The sequence below is a fragment of the Arachis stenosperma genome, chromosome 6, assembly GCF_014773155.1.
Source record: "Arachis stenosperma cultivar V10309 chromosome 6, arast.V10309.gnm1.PFL2, whole genome shotgun sequence".
Classification (NCBI taxonomy): domain Eukaryota; kingdom Viridiplantae; phylum Streptophyta; class Magnoliopsida; order Fabales; family Fabaceae; genus Arachis; species Arachis stenosperma.
In genome coordinates, this window is record NC_080382.1 from 52,022,127 (window position 1) to 52,043,060 (window position 20,934).

The 20,934-nt window shown below is 38.9% G+C and overlaps 1 protein-coding gene across 1 annotated transcript; it reads right to left on the reverse strand.

Annotated features, from left to right (window-relative positions):
- Positions 1-4,982: 4,982 nt before the first annotated feature.
- LOC130934039 (acetyl-coenzyme A carboxylase carboxyl transferase subunit beta, chloroplastic-like) lies at positions 4,983-7,530 on the reverse strand. Its single transcript, XM_057863630.1, has 2 exons — positions 7,465-7,530; positions 4,983-5,597 (listed from the first exon to the last, which is right to left on the reverse strand). Exons 1-2 carry the CDS (start codon positions 7,528-7,530, stop codon positions 4,983-4,985), a joined length of 681 nt encoding a protein of 226 aa, XP_057719613.1.
- Positions 7,531-20,934: the final 13,404 nt, after the last annotated feature.

Consider the following 20,934-nt stretch of genomic DNA (forward strand, 5'->3'; position numbering starts at 1 on the left):
TTAAGGCTAGCTCTCTCATATGGGCTATGCTTCTCACTTCGTCTGTGAGGTCTCGTTCTGCTTCTTCGTCGTTACCTCTGATTGTTTTGGGGCTTGGGTCTCCTATCTCTACCGGGATAATAGCCTCTATGCCGTATGTTAGGCGAATGGAGGTTCCCTTGTGGAGGTCTGGGGAGTGGTTCGGTACGACCAGAGGACTAATCTGAGTTCATCGGCCCACAGCCCTTTGGCCTCATCGAGCCGTTTCTTGAGTCCCTTGATGATTATCTTATTCATGGACTCCACCTGTCCGTTTGTTTGGGGATGTTCTACTGAGTTAAAACGGTGGGATATGTGCAGCCCCTCCAAGAATTCTCTGAATTTTTTATTGGTGAATTGGATTTCGTTGTCTGAGATTATGATCTCGGGGATCCTGAACCGGGTAATGATATGTCTCCAAAAAAAGTTTTGGCATTAGGTTGCTGTGATAGAGGGCAGGGGTTCGGCCTCGATCCATTTGGTGTAGTAGTCTATGGCGACGATGAGATACCGGAGTTGTCCGAATACCGTGGTAAAAGGGCCGACGAGGTCGACGCCCCATATTTCGAATGGCCGATCCGCCCTTATGATGTTGAGCTAGAGTGGGGCGACTTGGTGGAGATTGGCATGGATCTGGTATTTGGAGTAGTTTTATACCAGCTGCATGGAGTCCCTGATAACCGAGGGCCAGAAGTATCCGGCCTGGATAACTTTTTGGGCTAGGGTTTTTTCTCCGATGTGATGGCCACAACAGCCTTCATGGATTTTGCGGAGTATGTACTCCGTGTCCTAAGGTTCTATGCACTTGAGCAAGGGCTACGAGAATCCTTGTTTGTACAATTTTCCTGTTACTACGGTGTAGTTAGGGGCTTCCCTTTTTATCCGATTTGCTTCTTTAGGGTCCTCGGATAGTACCCCGTTGAGGAGGTATTGTAGGATGGGGGAGGTCCATGATTCTGGGTCGGAGATTGGTAGAACGGTGTCAGTGGTTGTTGATACGGACGGCATTCTGACGACTTCCTGAATTCTTTATTTAGCTTCTTTACCTTGGTAAGGTATTGTTGGAGTAGGGGGTCTCGTGTTTGGTAGTCTCCGTTGACTTGGGAGCTAACTACCTGTGAGTCACTGCATACTTCCAAGATTTTTACCCCGACTTCTTTGGCTAGAGTTAAGTCGGCTAAGAGGGCCTCGTGTTCTGCTTGGTTGTTAGAGACTGGGAAGTCGTACCGAACGGATTGTTTGATTATGACCCCCGTTTTTGGCTTTCGAGTATTTATGCGTGAGCATCTTTCCTATCTTTTCTAGTGAATTTTCATTCAATTTGTTGAGTTTAATCAAGAATTAATTATCTTTTAGCCACTATGGATGCTACTTTGAGTCGTGTGCAATTCTGTTTATTTTAGGTAGCATTCGGCTGGATTTGATGGAGTTTCCGCAAAAAAAGAGAAGAATGCGAATGATGCTGTCAACCCTGACCTCTCTATACTCAAACCTAAATAACTCAAGCTATAGATATCCAATTGACGTGACTCTAGTGGCATTGGAAAGCTAACTTTCAGAGCTACAAAAATATATAATAGTCTATACTTCGTTTCTAACCATACTGTCAAGGCTGCGCCTAACTTGAGAAATCTCAAGTTAGGCGCAAGACATTAACAACAACACGCAACAATTACCTTGACTCCAAGTTAGGCACAATGTCCTTGCCTAACCATTCAAGTAAGGCGCAGCAACGGGGGGCATGGCTTCAAGTTAGGCACAGCAATTGCTTAAGTTAGGCGCAACACTTCACGCATCACTCCAAGTAAAGCGCAGCTCACTCTCAAGTTAGGCGTAGGTCATTAAGAATTCAAGTGGTCCCCGCCTCTCCAACAAGCTGCGCAAAATCTTCTATTTATTCTGATTAAGCTTTAATTTTATTTTAAAAATAGGAAAATATATTATTTAGTTTAAGAAATTATAATTTACATTAATTAGAATTAGATATAAAAGAGAAAAGAAATTTCTCTTCTCTGCTACCTCATTCAAAATTTACAGTTTACCAGAATCCTAGTTTTCACTCTGAACCATGAGCAACTAAACCTCCACTGTTAAAGTTAGGAGCTCTGTCTATTGTATGGATTGATTCTATTGTTTTTTCTATTTTAATTCATGTATTGATTCATATAATTCAAGAATTATTTTCGTTCTTTATTTTATGAAATTGGGTGAAACGAAAGTATGACCCTCTTTACTTGAACAACAGCTTGAAAACATATTCTCCTAAATTTCTAATTATCTGGATTTAACGGGATACGTGACATATAATCCTCTTATATTTGGGTAATTAGGATTTCTGTGGCAAATAACTAGAATTAAACTTCACCCTCTAATTGGAATTAATTGACCAAGGAATTGGCGGTTCATGAGAGTTAGAGGAGACTAAAAAGGTCTAAGGAATTTGGGTTTAGTCACATATAGTTTGTCATGAATTAAATCTTGCATGATTAAAATAGTTAGTAAGAAAAGTCAATCTAGAAAATAGATAACTCTGAAGCCTTAACTGTTTTCTCCATATTTTCTTCCAAATTTATTTACTTGCCTTCCTTCAATATTCTTTATATTTCTTAATGTCTTTTATATTGCCCAAACATTACTTTCTGTTTGTCTGACTAAGTCTATCACTTAATTATTTCTGCAGATTTGTGATACTGTGAAAACTAATGGGGTGAATTGATGCGTGAGCATCTTTCCTATCTTTTCTTAGTGAATTTGAATCTAAATTGTTGAGTTTAATAAAGAATTAATTATCTTTTAGCACTTTGGATGCTACTTTGAGTCTTGTGCAAATTCGGTGTATCTTACGTAGCATTCGGCTAGATTTGGTGGAGTTTATACAGCACAAAAATCAAAGGACATGGCAGCGATGAGCGACACGTACGCGTGACTAATGCGTGCGCGCGATTTGGAGCTTTCCATGGCAACGCGTGCGCGTGACTAACACGTACGCGTGATTTGAAGAATTGCACAGCGACGCGTGTGCGTGACCGACACGTTCACGTGACTTGCAAAAAAGACCATCGACGCATATGCGTGACTGACACGTACGCGTGACATGCGCCACGTGCAGAAAATGCAAAAAAATGCTAGGGGCGATTTCTGGGTTGTTTTGACCCAGTTTCCAGCCAAGAAAACATAAATTAGAAGCTGCAGATTGGACAAAACAAGTAGTCCCCATCCATCAATGGAAGACTTGATGATTGATATAATTAATTTTGATTTAAATTCAAATATGATTTTGAAATTAGGAAAAGATATTAGGATTAGTTATAAAAAGGGACTCCATTAGTTAACTTTAGAGGCCATCAGATTGGAACTCAGTACATTTACCTGAATCCTTATTTTCTCTCTGAACCATGAGCAACTAAACCTCCATTGTTAAGGTTAGGAGCTCTGTCTATTTGTATGGATTGATTTTATTACTTTTTCTATTTTAATTCATGTATGAATTTATAATTTAAGAATTATTACGACTAATTCTTACGAAGTACAAATCAAAAAGAAGTCTAAAAAAGATAAATTTCATCTATATCGAATTTGAATATCAGAATAGTAGATATAGTTCTGATTCAATGGGTTAGGTCCACTTACTTTTTTTTTAATGTTTCGAAATTTTATTATTGGAATAATCGAAAATAGCAATATAAAGAAGATATCATTATTCATTAAATAAAAAAAAGAGACTGATAAAAATGTTCTACTTTATAAATAGACTAAGTACTAAATAGACTAAGTAGAAATTGTTTACTAAAATTTGATTATCATTCATTAGAATGATAATAATAGTTTATTACAATTCAGAATTCTATTTTAGCACCTGAGGTATTATAAGAAAAAACATTTTATTATTTAATGAAAATGAAATAGATAAATTAATAAATTATGTCTTACACATATATCTAATTATTAATAAAATTGGATTTCGTTTTTTATTTTTTTAATATATATTATTCTTTTTGAATAAAAATAAGTATAAAAATAAATATAAAAATATAAAAAGAAATATATAAATAAGATATTATATAGATATCTTTCTATTAAAGATATATAAATATACTAGATATCTTTCTTTAATTTTAACTAAAATATTTTCAAATTATATTACTCTAATATATATTAGAAAATATAGAACACGGAGTATGCTGATTATATCAAAAGTAAGTAAAGAGTAACATTTATTTTCATATGGGTAATGATACCATCACCGACATAATAACCTCTATACGAAATGCTGACATGAATGGAAGAGGAACGGATCTAATACCATGTACTAACATTACTGAAAACATTGCTAAAATGCTTTTACGAGAGGGTTTTATTGAAAACGTGAGAAAACATAGGGAAGGGGAAAATCTTTTTTTAGTTTTAACTCTACCATATAGAAGAAATAGAAAAGGATCATTTTGGTCCATCATATTCATGCATTTACAATTCATGTAACGGTATTGATACTCCTAAAGGGTGTTCTATTTGCTCGTACCTCGCGATTAATACCGGATAAAGCAAATCTCAGTTTTCGTTTCCCTTGTGATGGACCCGGAAGAGGAGGGACATGCCAAGTATCCGCTTGGGATCATGTCTTCTTGGGGCTATTCTGGATGTACAATGCAATTTCAGTAGTCATATTCCATTTCAGTTGGAAAATGCAGTCAGATGTTTGGGGTACTATAAGCGATCAAGGGGTAGTTACTCATATCACAGGAGGAAACTTTGCGCAGAGTTCCATTACCATTAATGGGTGGCTCCGCGATTTCTTATGGGCGCAAGCCTCCCAGGTAATTCAGTCTTATGGTTCTTCATTATCTGCATATGGTCTCTTTTTCTTGGGTGCCCATTTTGTATGGGCTTTTAGTTTAATGTTTCTATTCAGCGGGCGTGGTTATTGGCAAGAACTTATTGAATCCATCGTTTGGGCTCATAATAAATTAAAAGTTGCTCCTGCTACTCAGTATAAACTGAAAATCCATGATCCCAATTGCTACAGGAATCCCGTTTAGTTGACCTGTGCCTGTTTGAACAGCCTCAGTTAATCCTGTCTTTCTTTGATAAGAGTCCATACGATTCTTATAGGATTCGGATTCCTCTTCCGAATGAAATTCAATGGGATCCATAGAGACCATGTCTTCATCCATAGGATTCCAAGTACCTGGATCAATCGAAAGTTCGATTCTATCTGAACTGCTCATTTTCAAATGATATCCACAGTGTTCACAAATATTCATTTTTGATTTAAAAAATTTCCTATAATTTAATCCATAACAATTTTCGTATTCAATCCATAAATGCTTGTATTTTTGAGTTTCATCGAGATCTTTAGAATCCTCTCTTTTAGTTAAATTCTCATTCGTGATAGTTGTTTTTATGGAAGAACCCTCGCTTTCACTACTATTTCCGCCCATACCACAAATAGAAGTATAAAAGTAACTGTCATTGTATTTATCACTTTCACCTAAAATGTGACTAACAATACAGATTTGAGAACGAAGATAACTTTCAATGCAATTATGAATGCCATTTTTCCAACTCGATTTAGTATCATACTGACAAACCCCGATTTGACGGTTTGTCTTGTATTGAATTTAGAGCATCTTGATAGCCTTTTGTCACATTTAGCCTAGGAATTAGCATGGTTTTGTTATCTCTCCCTTATTTGTGCTTAAGTGTAAAAACATGCTTTTTAAGCCTTATTTTGATGAATTCTATTTTCTCCTTGATTCCATAAGATACCTTGATATGTTTGTTAGTAATCTCAGGATGAAATAGGCTAAGCATGGATCAAAGGAAGCAAGGAAGGAAGCATACAAGTGGAGAGAAGCATAAAAAGTCAAAGAAACAAAGTCAGCCAAAGCACGCGCACGCGCACAAGGCGCTTGCGCGCACATTGCGAAACGGGCCAAGGGCGCGCACGCGTACCATGCGCGCACGCGCCGATGATGGCACATGACCTCACTAATGAAGCACGTGCCTGGCGATTTTGGGAAGGTTTCAGCAACCAACTTTGGCGCCAAAATGCATATAAGAGCCAAGGATTGAAGGGGATTGACATAGATTCATACACACATATAGAGATTAGTTTAGTTTTAGTTTCTAGAGAGAGAAGCTCTCACTTCTCTCTAGGATTAGGAATTAGGGTTAGATTAGGATCTCATAATTCTAGGTTTAATTCAAGTCTCCTTCTACTTCTACCTTCAAGTGGTGATTGCTACACTTTGGTTCTTCTTTCTATCCCTCTTCTCTTGTTGTAATTTCTCTTATTTTGTTTCTAGGTTTTGTAATTGAGATAATTTTGCTCCTTTGTTTTCTTTCAATAATGCAATTTGAGGTAATTCATGATAATTGTGAGTTCCTTGATTGTTGTTGTTAATTCTTTGTATTCAATTGTTGTTAGAATTCTTTCTTGTTGTGATTCACTATACTTTCCTTTTGTGCCTTCCAAGTGTTTGATGAAATGCTTGAGAGGATGTTAGAGTAGGATTTTATGTTCTTGGCTTGAGAAGGTAACTTAGGATTTCTTGAGTCACTAGTGTCCAATTGATTGCTAGTTGATAGCCATTAACTCTAGCCTTCATTAATCCAATTAGTGGAAAGCTAGGACTTATGGACTAGGATTGATATAACTCACTTGACTTTCCTTTGTTAATTGATTTAAGGATGACTAAGTGGGATTAATCCTTGCAACTACCATACTTGTGGCTAGTGATAATGATGAAGACCCTTGACAACCAAATCTTGCCAAGACCATTTTGTTAATAAAGTTTTCTTACCATTTACTATTCATGTTTCCCCCCTAAAACCCCAAAATAACTCACAACCAATAACAAAACACTTTATTGTAAATCCTAGGGAGAACGACCCGAGGTCCAATACTTCGGTTTATAAATTTAGGGGTTTGTTTTAGTGACAAACAACTTTTTGTATGAAAGGATTAGTGATTGGTTTAGAAACTATACTTGCAACGAGAATTCATTTGTAAATTCTAAACCGTCAAAAATCCAATCGTCAAAATGGCGCCGTTGCCGGGGATTGCAATGGTGTTGTGTTATTGGTTATTGTACATATGTGAATATTGTGAATAGGTTTATCTTTTGTTTGTTTCTTAATTTTTGTTAGTTTTATTTTGTTCCCTCACTATGAATTCTCACTTTGGCTATGAGTTTGGCTCTAATTGTGTTGTAGGAAATGTGGACTTTAATGGCAACATGTACCATGGATGGAACCATCAAAGATGGGAGGAGCCTCAAGGAATTGATCACTCCTATTGGCAACAACCTCCGGATACTTATAGGTATAATTCCCATCCTAATGTATGTCAACTTAATGGCTATGATGACTCTTTTTGTGACACTCAACAACCACCATCATATGCCTATGAATTCTATCCACAACATAACCCTCAACCACACTCACAAGCCCTTCCACACCAAGCCCCTTCCTATGACCCATACCCATCATACAACCAACCATCCATACCATATTTTTATGACCACTATGAGCAAGAACGCTTAGAACCATCACAACCCTATCAAGATCACCACCAAGAACCACCTCAATACACACAATCTCCACAACCTTACCAAGAAGAACCACCTTCCTACTATGAACCCTCTCTCCAAAATAATGAACCTTCCTATCCACCACAAGCCCCAATAGACGATTCTCTCACTTTGTTACTTCAAGGACAAGAAGCTATGGAGCGGGATACACTTGAGTTTGTGACCAACTTGACCAAGGTAGTGTCCACCTTAGCCTACCAATGCTTGAACACTCAAGGTACCTCCGTGACCCCATGTGCAAAGTCAAAAGAAGAGCAAAGCATGAAGGAGAAATTGGAAAATCCGGTGAAAAAGGAGGAATCAAATTTTGTATTGGAACAATTGGAGAAGCCTATGATCATTGAAGAAAAGGAAGAAGTGGTTGAAGATCTAGGAGATGTTGAAAGTCCATGGAAATGTAGCATCATGGAGCACTCTTCCAAGAAGCTTGATATTGATGTTGAGGAGGATGCGCAACCTCCAAGGCATACCATTTTTGAATACTTAGAAGAGGCTTATCAAGAGATGGACTCAATCATGGATGAATTTCTCTCTACAATGGAATCCTCACCCGTTGAACGTGGAGCTCAAATTGTAGAAGAGTGTGCACAACCTCCCAAGGAAGACGGAGATGGCATGGTGTATATTGAAATTGAAGAATATGAAGAGGTTGATCAAGAGATGAACTCATTCATCAATGAATTTCTATCCAAAATTGAATTGCCTCTCATTAAACAAGATGAAGTTCTTGAAGATAACACCAAGCCACGTAACAAAGACGATGAGGTTGAAATTGAAAGAAATTATGAAGAGGTGGAAACAATCAAAGAAGAGTACAAGGAAGTGGACCTTGCATTGTCTAAGTGTGGGGAAGCCTCCCTTCCCAAGTTACCATCCAATACAACATTTAAGTGGGTAAAATCTCTATCCCTAAGCTTTAATTTCTCACTTGAATATGGTTTGATTGAAAATGATGGTCAACTTAGAGCTCTTTGTGGAATTAAAAGTAAGAATGAGTTGTGTAGTGGTTGGAGAGTAGGTGTTAAGCTCATCAAGGTCGAGACCTCAAGATATAGGGATGATGTTGGGACAAGGATCACTTTGTATGGATCTAGAAGGAAGCATTGGTGGAATAAAGAGAATTCTTTGTGTCAATCACATTTATGCCATCGACCCATCCGACAAAATCATGAAACTCAACTAACGGATGGATGCGAAAATAAGATATGGGATCCCGGTTCGCTATGTGAAGACCAACTATGGGGACTCATATCTTGGGTAGAACTATGCCCGAGCTTAATAAAGATGGTTGGAAATTCTGTCAACCAATTGAGAAGCAAAGATCCTTGGAGATTCAAGGATGAGTACAAGCATAAGCCACCATGACAAGGAGCTTCTCAAAATGTCCAACTTAAGGACTTAAACTAAAAGTGCTAGGTGGGAGACACCCCACCATGGTAAACTCTTTCCACTCTTTTAAATTTACTTAATAAGTGATTTGAGTTACCATTGTAGGTAGATGTTTCATACAAATTTGTTTGTACAACTTAATAGTTAGCTTAGTCACATGCATGTTGTGTTTAGTAGTAGATGAAAAATATCAAAAAATTTGTATTTTTGTGAATTGTATGATGGTTGAGTGAATAAGAGTTGTGAACACTAAGGGGAGCATCCAGCAATTTGTTTCTGAAAAAAAAAAAAAGGGGTGGACGCGAGCGCACCATGTACGCGCACGCGTCCCTGTGTGGATGCACCACGAGCCACACTCACGAGAGTTGGGCTTCCCTTGGGCAAATATTATGCCTTGAGCCCAACATGATACACGCAGACGCGCACAACGTGCGTGCGCGCCGTTTTTAAGAATATGGACATTCACGCGGACGCGCACTTGCCGCGCCCGCACCGATTTGCTGCCGCAACAATTGAGCCAACCCACAGAGAGTTGAGCCAGTTCTGGGCCAACCTTAAGCCCCTGGCCCAACTTGCTTCGCGCGGACGCGCACATGCCGCGTGCGCGCCATCCTGTCATAGATCATCAACTCACGCGGACGCGCGCTTGCTGCGCGCGCGCCTTTGGGTACTGCCACCAACTTAAGCCACGGACCCGAGAGTTGGGCGTGCCTCAAGCCCATTCTAAGCCTCAGGCCCAATCTCATGTACGCGTGCGCGCACGGTACGCGCACGCGTCCTTACCACTTCTGCCATCCCACGCTAGAGCGCACTGCACGCTCACGCGTGGATCTCCATTCCTCTCAATGCGCGCGGACGCGTACCTGCCGCGTGCGCGCAGATCTGGTGGCGAGACTCCTCGGCCATTCTCCAGAGAGTTAGGCCTGAGTTGGGCCAACTCTAAGCCCCTAGCCCAACTCCATGCACGCGTGCGCGCACTGTACGCGCACGCATCCTTTCTCATTTTGCTCATCCACGCTCAAGCGCGTTGTACGCGCACGCGTAGGTCCCAAGTTTTGTCAAGGGACGCGGACGCGCAAGGTGCGCGCTCGCGCCAATTCAAAAAAAATGGGAACCCTAATACGCGAAGAGCGTTGCGCCGCAGCGCACTTCTCCCCCTCCCTAACCCTCATCTTCATCTTCTTCTTCTCTTCTACCACAATCGCCGGCAGCCACCACCACCGCGGCCGCCCCTGTTCTCACCATCAACCTCTCTCGCTCTCCCACTCTCGTTTTCTCTCTCACCACCACTCACCACATTCTCTCTCTCGTCCATCCACCTTTGTCCGCGACCAACCACCACCGCGCCACCATCTCCGCCGCCACACTGTCACCACTGCTCACCTCCCTCACTCTCTCTCTCATTCATTCACCTTGTCTACTCTCATCCGCTCCCTCTCTTCTCTCTCTCTTGGCCGAACCGCCATCCACCGCAGCTGCTCATCTTGCCGGCCACCGTCCACGGCGGCGCAAGTGCTGCTTCTCCTGACCCTACCCCCAGTTTCCTTTCCTTTCTTCGTTCCTCTCTGCTCCCAGGTTCCTACTCCAGTCTGTTATTTCTCTGTTTTTTTCCTTTTTACTATTCGTTTTGATTAATTACTATAATTGCATGTTAATTAGTTAAATTCAAATTTTGCATGTTAGGTTAGATAGAAATAATTGCGGTTAGGTAGCTAGGGCTGGATAGAGGATTCTAGGCCTGATAAGTGCTCCGTTCGTGCATAATTGCTGTCTGTCTATTTGGGTGTTGTATGCTGCTTTTGGACTGTTCTTATGCAATTCTTGTTGCCTGATTACTATACCATTACCACTGTGCTTGTTTGATGTTGTTTCTGTGCTAATTGTGTTAATTTGCTATCCAGGAACGTCCAATTTTAAGCCGGAATGCTGTCCGATTTTCAAGAAAATAGTTCATTTTGGTCTTTGATTCAATTTTGGGCAAAATTCCGTTTCCTTTTTGACTTCCCAGATTTGCATTATTCATTGTGAACATGAACCACAACTTTTCTTTTCATCGCGCATCAATATCATCATATCACTAATCTACTTTTCTAACTTGCTAATTCCTTTAACCGTCTAACTTCCACTCACCTTTAACCATTTTTAACAATTCTTTTAAGCATATGATGATACTATTGCCTTTGAAGATGAGTTGTTGATTTTAATGAAGTTTGCATTTTTTTTGGCTTAATTGTTCACTTTTGCATATTCATTGCAACATCATGATTATTCCTTGATAATTGTATCCTGAACATGCTTTCTTGTTACATGCTAAATGTTTTATATATTCTATCATATTTTTTAGGATGTCGGATAAAGGCAAAGCCATAGCCACTGCCTCCAAGAAGAGAAAACACTCTACCCCCTCCATTCCTTCCATCTACAAGCATTATGCTAAGAACCCACTGAATGATGAGGAAAAAGAAAACCAGTTATTGCCTTCCACCAACCCGGACAAATTCCCCAACCTATACTGTGAGCTTTGGTTTTCTAGATATCGAACCACCAAGCTAAACATTGAGAAGAAGTTACTTCTACCCAATGATGTGAGACGATCCATTACCGGTCGGATCCTTGAATTGGGCATTGACTTTGTTGACCGGGAATTAGGTGATATCAACATATCTTGGGTGAAGGAATTCTACTGCAACTTCTTCCGCCCAACTTTGGATTCGGTTCAGGTGAGGGGTAGAGAGATTATGATTACTGAGACCGCGATTGAGGAGGCCCTACAGTGCCGCCATGTCCCCGATGAGCTGTGTGCCCATCAGCAGGCTGAGTTAGCCATACACAGCATGACTTTTGACTATGAGGCACTTAGGACTGTGATTGGGACACCAGATGCCACATGGGTTATGGATGCCAACAACACCAAGCCGAAAGGGATGCTATTCACTCATCTGACTCGTGAGGCAAAGACTTGGCAGATGATTTTCGCTTGCTATGTCCTTTCCACCACCCACTTTTCTGAGATCCCTATGGAGATGCTCCTACTGATTGGGTGTGTTATGGAGGGGAAGGAGGTCTCTTTCCCTAGGCTTATCCGACAGTGTATGTGGCGGGCGCATATTCGTGGCCTACTTCCATTTCCTACCTTGGTCACGAGTATGGCGGCCCTAGCTGAGGTCCCGTGGTTGGCTGATGATGTGCGACCACCGCCCCCTGATGCTGATGACAGGGAAGTTACCATTCCCTGGGGTGGTTGGGTGCACGAGAGACCATCTGCGAGACGTCGCTCCCGGGCTAGAGCTGTCATTGGGACACCTTCACCATCGGCCCCTACAGCTGCCCCATCATCCTCTACAGCAGCTCCTTCATCATCTACAGCTCCTCCAGCAGCACCTGAGCCTACCTATCTCCTGGTTCAGCGTCTATTCCGGTTCTTGGAGCGTGAGAGACGCCATGTCAGACGCCGTTTAGACAGGATGGACCAGGCACTAATTTCTTTGGGCGCTGAGCTACCTCCACTCCCCGATTCTCCAGCCTCCGATGAGCAGGATCATCAGGAGGAGGATACGGAGGCACCGGTTCAGCAGGATGCCCCGGACACTACAGAGCCACTACAGACTCAGGAGGAGCCGGTCCCACAGTCAGAGCCAGCACCTATCGTTGTACCTCCCACTGATCCTCCGGTTTAGCATCGAGGACGATGCTTGATTTTAAGTGTGGGGAGGGCACCGGTAGAGCATTATTTGGGAACCGGTGAACTTTTCAGACTAGCTATCTTATTTTGCACATTTTGTATATATTTTGATGCATTTCTAGTTATTTTGGATACTTTTATTGCTTATTTCGGATTTTAGATATTTTGATGTTTGGATGTTTTTAGATGTTTTTTTTTATGATAGATTTCGTATTTTAGTTGGATTTTTCTTTATACATTTTGCATATCTTTATTCTTTTAGTTATGGTTGTGATTAGAAATCATACTTTGAAATGCAGTTACTTAGTCATCCTTTTTGCATAAGAAATTGGTTTTAAGTGAAAAAGGAAAGGGTGAACTAAGAAATTTTTTTTTGGATTTTTCAATCACAACAATGCTTAGTCAAACGTTGAGATTTTTCAAGAAGCTTAAATAGAGAGCATTGACCCAATTGATTGAAAGAAAATTTTGGGTGAAACTTGCTTGAATTTCATACCTTGTGAAGCATGTATTGAATTGAGAACACAAGCTTGTGAGACTTGAGCCTATTGATGTGGTTACATTTTATAACCACTTATTTTCCATTCTTGTGTGAAATTGTTCTCTTTCTATGATTATAATCCTTAATTTGCTTAATTCTATATATCCATTTATTTCTTGTATTTATGCATTTATATGATTGAGGCCATCACTTCATTAGCCACTTACCCAAATAGCCAACCTTTTATTCTCCATTGTTAGCCAATTTTGAGCCTATGCTTAACCAACTTATTCTCAATTTAGCTCATTACAAGCCCAAGGCGGAAAACCAATGAAAAGTCCTTGTTTGGATCTTTGATTAGCCTAGGCTAGTGAGAGTGTTTATTATTCAAGTTGGTAAGGCTTGGGAACATTGGATGGGATAAAAGGGGTAGTACACTTTTATGTTTAGGAATTGGGCACATATTCATGTATTGATTAAATGTATAGACCTTATGCATTGATGTTCTTGTGTATAGTTTGAAAGAAAGAAAAAGAAAAAAAATGAAAAAAAAAGGAAATAAAAGTGAAAAAGAAGAAAAAAAGAGAAATAAATAAAATAACACAATAAAGAAGGGACAAAATGCCCTAAAGTGAAGTCAATAAAAAGGAATCAATGCATAGGTGTTATGAACCAAATAAGAATACATGAGTATGTGAAAAAGTGAAGAATGGGTAGTTAGAGTAGTTTGAACTTGTATAGGTCATTATATAGGTTAGGTGGGAAAGCCTATGTTAATCAAAGATTCAATCCTAGTCCACTTAACCATAAATGATCCTACCTTGACCCTAACCCCATTACAACCTAAATGAAAGACCTCATGATGAATGTATGCATGCATTGAATAAGTGTTGATCGTTAGAAGAAAATCAAATTTTGGACAACATGATTAGAAGAGAATTGAGTGAATTAACCCTTAAACACTTGAGTGAATAGAGCGGATACACATCCGGTGAGGGTTCAAAAGTTCAATCACATGTGTTCGCCCATATTGTCTATATTCTTGCAAGTTTAAACTCTTTTTGATAATTCAATACAATTGTGGTTTGGACTTAATTCCTATTGCCTAGCTCTTGTGCTTACACATGCTCTCTTGAAAATTGATTTGTTTGAACTAAACATTTCCAATTGCTTTAGATAGTTGCATGTAGATAGGATTCATATAGTTTAGTTGCATTCAAATAAATGTCATAACCCTATAGTTCCCTCTTATTTTAGCATGAGGACATGCTAAGGCTTAAGTGTGGGGAGGTTGACAAACCCCGACTTGACGGTTTGTCTTGTATTGAATTTAGAGCATCTTGATAGCCTTTTGTCACATTTAGCCTAGGAATTAGCATGGTTTTGTTATCTCTCCCTTATTTGTGCTTAAGTGTAAAAACATGCTTTTTAAGCCTTATTTTGATGAATTCTATTTTCTCCTTGATTCCATAAGATGCCTTGATATGTTTGTTAGTAATCTCAGGATGAAATAGGCTAAGCATGGATCAAAGGAAGCAAGGAAGGAAGCATACAAGTGGAGAGAAGCATAAAAAGTCAAAGAAACAAAGTCAGCCAAAGCACGCGCACGCGCACAAGGCGCTCGCGCGCACATTGCGAAACGGGCCAAGGGCGCGCACGCGTACCATGCGCGCATGCGCCGATGATGGCACATGACCTCACTAATGAAGCACGTGCCTGGCGATTTTGGGAAGGTTTCAGCAACCAACTTTGGCGCCAAAATGCATATAAGAGCCAAGGATTGAAGGGGATTGACATAGATTCATACACACATATAGAGATTAGTTTAGTTTTAGTTTCTAGAGAGAGAAGCTCTCACTTCTCTCTAGGATTAGGAATTAGGGTTAGATTAGGATCTCATAATTCTAGGTTTAATTCAAGTCTCCTTCTACTTCTACCTTCAAGTGGTGATTGCTACACTTTGGTTCTTCTTTCTATCCCTCTTCTCTTGTTGTAATTTCTCTTATTTTGTTTCTAGGTTTTGTAATTGAGATAATTTTGCTCCTTTGTTTTCTTTCAATAATGCAATTTGAGGTAATTCATGATAATTGTGAGTTCCTTGATTGTTGTTGTTAATTCTTTGTATTCAATTGTTGTTAGAATTCTTTCTTGTTGTGATTCACTATACTTTCCTTTTGTGCCTTCCAAGTGTTTGATGAAATGCTTGAGAGGATGATAGAGTAGGATTTTATGTTCTTGGCTTGAGAAGGTAACTTAGGATTTCTTGAGTCACTAGTGTCCAATTGATTGCTAGTTGATAGCCATTAACTCTAGCCTTCATTAATCCAATTAGTGGAAAGCTAGGACTTATGGACTAGGATTGATATAACTCACTTTACTTTCCTTTGTTAATTGATTTAAGGATGACTAAGTGGGATTAATCCTTGCAACTACCATACTTGTGGCTAGTGATAATGATGAAGACCCTTGACAACCAAATCTTGCCAAGACCATTTTGTTAATAAAGTTTTCTTACCATTTACTATTCATGTTTCCCCTCTAAAACCCCAAAATAACTCACAACCAATAACAAAACACTTTATTGTAAATCCTAGGGAGAACGACCCGAGGTCCAATACTTCGGTTTATAAATTTAGGGGTTTGTTTTAGTGACAAACAACTTTTTGTATGAAAGGATTAGTGATTGGTTTAGAAACTATACTTGCAACGAGAATTCATTTGTAAATTCTAAACCGTCAAAAATCCAATCGTCACATACATGTAATGATTCTCATGTCTCTTAGAGACATTATTCAGATAGCTAGAATTCTTATTATAACTATCAAAAAGACTTTCTGGTTCACTTAGAAAAGAAGGATCATTAGAAATCTCCAAAAATTGATTTTCAATATCAAAATATATGGAATAACGGTTCCTTTGGCTATTGTTATCCCTAACTAAAAGAATTTTATCAGATAGGAAATTTCTAATGTTCTTGACACCGACTAAATAATCAACATTACTGTAACTAGAATTGTCACTATCATTCCAGCTAGGAAAGTCTTTTTCCATATCAATCAAAATTGGGTCTTCACTTGCACTGGTATTTTCAACAGGACCAAAACTATCCATTGAGTTGAAGAGCAGATCTAATTATATTAGTGTCTATAATGGATTTCTTTTGTATAATACTAATCGATAGGGCCTCATTGGTAAGTGCTACAAGATCTTGTACATTAGAACCCATAGTTATGGTTATGCACCCGAGTCCATTAGTATGGAACATTCTCTTTTCCAAGTGAAATCCCCTAGTATATGAAAGAGTGAAAAAGTGTTTTCGTTGCATCTCTTTGGATTCAAAAAAGAAATAGAAATAAAAAAGATTTGATAATAAATGAAAAACTACGAATTTTTTATTCCATTTCCGACAAGATAATAATAATAATTATTGAAATGTTTATATCTTTTGTTAAGCTCTTTCTATATATACGAATTCTTCTTATTCATTTGAATATATGAATATAAATATATATTCAAGTGAATAAATAATTTAATTTCTAATAATTTTTATAAAAAAAACAAAGAAAAAAAAGAAATAATTAGAATACAATTCTTTTGTTTCTTTAATATTTTTTTAATTACTAAAAAAAATTGCATCTTTCGAATTTATTCTTTCAATCTCGACGATTTACAATAAATAGGTTATTATGATTTCGGGTAAGCCGCTATGGTGAAATTGGTAGACACGCTGCTCTTAGGAAGCAGTGCTAGAGCATCTCGGTTCGAGTCCGAGTGGCGGCATGGCATCTTTTACTCTAAAAGAGTAAGTCCTAAAATGAATTCAATTTCTGATTTATCTTCCTAGTATTAGTTATTGGGACACCTTATTTTTATGATATTTTCAACTTTAGAGCATATATTAACTCATATATCATTTTCGGTCGTATCAATTGTAATTTCAACTCATTTGATAACTCTATTAGTCAATGAAATCTTAGGATTTCATGATTTGTCCAAAAATGGTATGATAATAAGCTTTTTCTGTATAACGGGATTGTTAATTACTCGTTGGATTTTGTCGGGCCATTTACCATTTAGTGATTTATATGAATCATTAATCTTTCTTTCCTGGGGTTTTTCTATTTTTCATATAGTTTTTTGTTTTAAAAAGCATAAAAACGATTTAAGTGCAATAATCGCACCGAGTGTTATTTTTACCCAAGGCTTTGCTACTTCGGGTGTTTTAACCGAAATCCATCAATCTGCAATATTAGTACCCGCTTTACAATCTCATTGGTTAATGATGCACGTAAGTATGATGATATTTGGCTATGCAGCTCTTTTATGTGGATCGTTATTATTTGTAGGAATCTTAGTTATTAGATTTGGAGAAGTCATGAATGAGTCGAATTACTTATCCCTCGGTCTATTAGTGAACTATCTCTCCAGGGATTGTGAAAGATGTTCCACTAGAAATATTCTTGTTATTGCTTCGACTCATATTCCCCAAAAAGTGGATCCCGCTCTAATAGCTCCGAATAAATTAAATACATGCATTAAGATACGAAGGCTTCTTATTCCACAACAACGAAAGCACTTTTTCACTCTTTCATATACTAGGGGATTTCACCTGGAAAAGAGAATGTTCCATACTAATGGACTCGGGTGCATAACCATAACTATGGGTTCCAATGTACGAGATCTTGTAGCACTTACCAATGAGGCCCTATCGATTAGTATTATACAAAAGAAATCCATTATAGACACTAATATAATTAGATCTGCTCTTCATAGACAAACTTGGGATTTATGATCCCAGGTAAGATCGGTTCAGGATCATGGGATCCTTTTCTATCAGATAGGAAGGGCTATTTCAAAAAATGTACTTCTAAGTAATTGCTCCATAGATCCTATATCTATCTATATGAAGAAGAAATCTTGTAACGAGGGGGATTCTTATTTGTACAAATGGTACTTCGAACTTGGAACGAGCATGAAGGAATTAATGATACTTCTTTATTTTTTGAGTTGTTCTGCCGGATCGGTCGCTCAAGACCTTTGGTCTCTACCCGGACCTGATGAAAAAAATGGGATCATTTCTTATGGACTCGTTGAGAATGATTCTGATCTAGTTCATGGCCTATTAGAAGTAGAAGGCGCTCTGGTGGGATCCTCACGGACAGAAAAAGGTTGCAGTCAGTTTGATAATGATCGAGTGACATTGCTTCTTCGGTCCAAACCAAGGAATCCCTTAAATATGATTCAAAAAGGATCTTGTTTTATCATTGATCAGATATTTCTCTATGAAAAATATGAATCGGAGTTTGAAGAAGGGGAAGGAGTCCTCGACCCGCAACAGATGGAGGAGGATTTATTCAATCACATAGTTTGGGCTCCTAGAATATGGCGCCCTTGGGGCTTTCTATTTAATTGTATCGAAAGGCCCAATGAATTGGGATTTCCCTATTGGGCCAGGTCATTTCGGGGCAAGCGGATCATTTATGAGGAAGAGGATAAGCTTCAAGAGAATGATTCGGAGTTCTTGCAGGGTGGAACCATGCAGTACCAGATGGTGCACGAATTTATGATCCGCACAACTAACCAGCAAGTGCACTGGGTCGTCCAAGTAATACCTTATGTGAGTAAGGGTCGATCCCACGGAGATTATTGGTTTGAATCAAGCTATGTTTATCTTATTATTCTTAGTCAGGATATTAATTAAAATTATCAATTGGAATTATTAGATTGGGAAAATAAAAGAGAATAAAAGCGTTACTTGTTGTGCAGTAATGAGAAATATGTTGGAGTTTTGGAGATGCTTTGTCCTCTGAACTTCAACTCTTCCTTGAAATCCTTTTCCACACGCAAGGTCCCTTCCATGGCAAGCTCTATGTAGGGTGTCACCGTTGTCAATGGCTACTTCCCATCCTCTCAGTGAAAACGTTCCTATGCTCTGTCACAGCACGGCTAATCATCTGTCGGTTCTCAATCAGGTTGGAATAGAATCCATTGATTCTTTTGCGTCTGTCACTAACGCCCAGCCTTCAGGAATTTGAAGCTCGTCACAGTCATTCAATCCTAGAATCCTACTCGGAATACCACCGACAAGGTTTAGACTTTCCGGATTCTCATGAATGCCGCCATCAATCCGTCTTATACCACGAAGATTCTGAGTAATGAATCTAAGAGATACTCATTCAATCTGATGTAGAACGGAGGTGGTTGTCAGGCACACATTCGTGGGTCTGAGGAAGGTGATGAGTGTCACGGATCATCACCTTCTCCATAATTAAGCGCGAATGAACATCTTAGATAAGAACAAGCGTGTTTGAATGGAAAACAAAGTAATTGTATTAATTCATCGAGACGCTGCAGAGCTCCTCACCCCCAACAATGGAGTTTAGAGACTCATGCCATCAAAAAGTATGTAATTCAGATCTGAAAATGTCATCAGGTACAAAATAAGTCTCTAAAAGTTGTTTAAATAGTAAACTAGTAACCTAGGTTTACAGAAAATGAGTAAACTAAGATAATTGGTGCAGAAATCCACTTCTGGGGCCCACTTGGTGTGTGCTGGGGCTAAGACTAAAGCTATCCACGAACTGAGGCTTTTCTTGGAGTTGAACTCCAAGTTATAACGTGTTTTGGGCGTTCAACTCCGGATCATGACGTGTTTCTGGCGTTTAACTCTAGACAGTAGCATGTACTTGGCGTTCAACGCCAAGTTACGTCATCTATCTTCGCGCAAAGTATTGACTATTATATATTGATGGAAAGCCCTGGATGTCTACTTTCCAACGCCGTTGAGAGCGCGCCAATTGGACTCCTGTAGCTCCAGAAAATCTATTTCGAGTGCAGGGAGGTCAGGATCCAACAGCATCAGTAGTCCTTTTTCAGCCTAACTCAGATTTTTGCTCAGCTTCCTCAATTTCAGCCAGAAAATACCTGAAATCACAGAAAAACACACAAACTCATAGTAAAGTCCAGAAATATGATTTTTGCTTAAAAACTAATAAAATTCTATTAAAAACTAATTAAAACATACTAAAATCTACATGAAATTACCCCCAAAAAGCGTATAAAATATCCGCTCATCACAACACCAAACTTAAACTGTTGCTTGTCCTCAAGCAACTAGATAAATAAAATAGGATGAAAAGAAATTAAGAAACAGTAATATCTCAGAGTTTCAAGTGAAGCTCAGATTCTAATTAGATGAGCGGGACTAGTAGCTTTTTGCTTCTGAACAGTTTTGGCATCTCACTTTATCCTTTGAAATTCAGAATGGTTGGCATCCATAGGAACTAAGAATTCAGATAGTATTATTGATTCTCCTAGTTTAATATGTTGATTCTTGAACACAGCTACTTTATGAGTCTTGGCTGTGGCCCTAAGCATTTTGTTTTCCAGTATTACCACCGGATACATAAATGCCACAGACACATAATTGGGTGAACCTTTTCAGATTGTGACTCAGCTTTGCTAGAGTTCCCAATTAGAGGTGTCCAGAGTTCTTAAGCACACTCTTTTGCTTTGGATCACGACTTTAACCACTCAGTCTCAAGCTTTTCACTTGGACCTGCATGCCACAAGCACATGGTTAGGGACAGCTTGATTTAGCCGCTTAGGCCTGGATTTATTTCCTTGGACCCTCCTATCCATTAATGCTCAAAGCCTTGGATCCTTTTTACCCTTGCCTTTTGGTTTTAAGGGCTATTGGCTTTTTCTGCTTGCTTTTTCTTTCTCTCTTTTTTTTTTCCGCAAGAAAAAAATTTTTTTTTTCACTGCTTTTT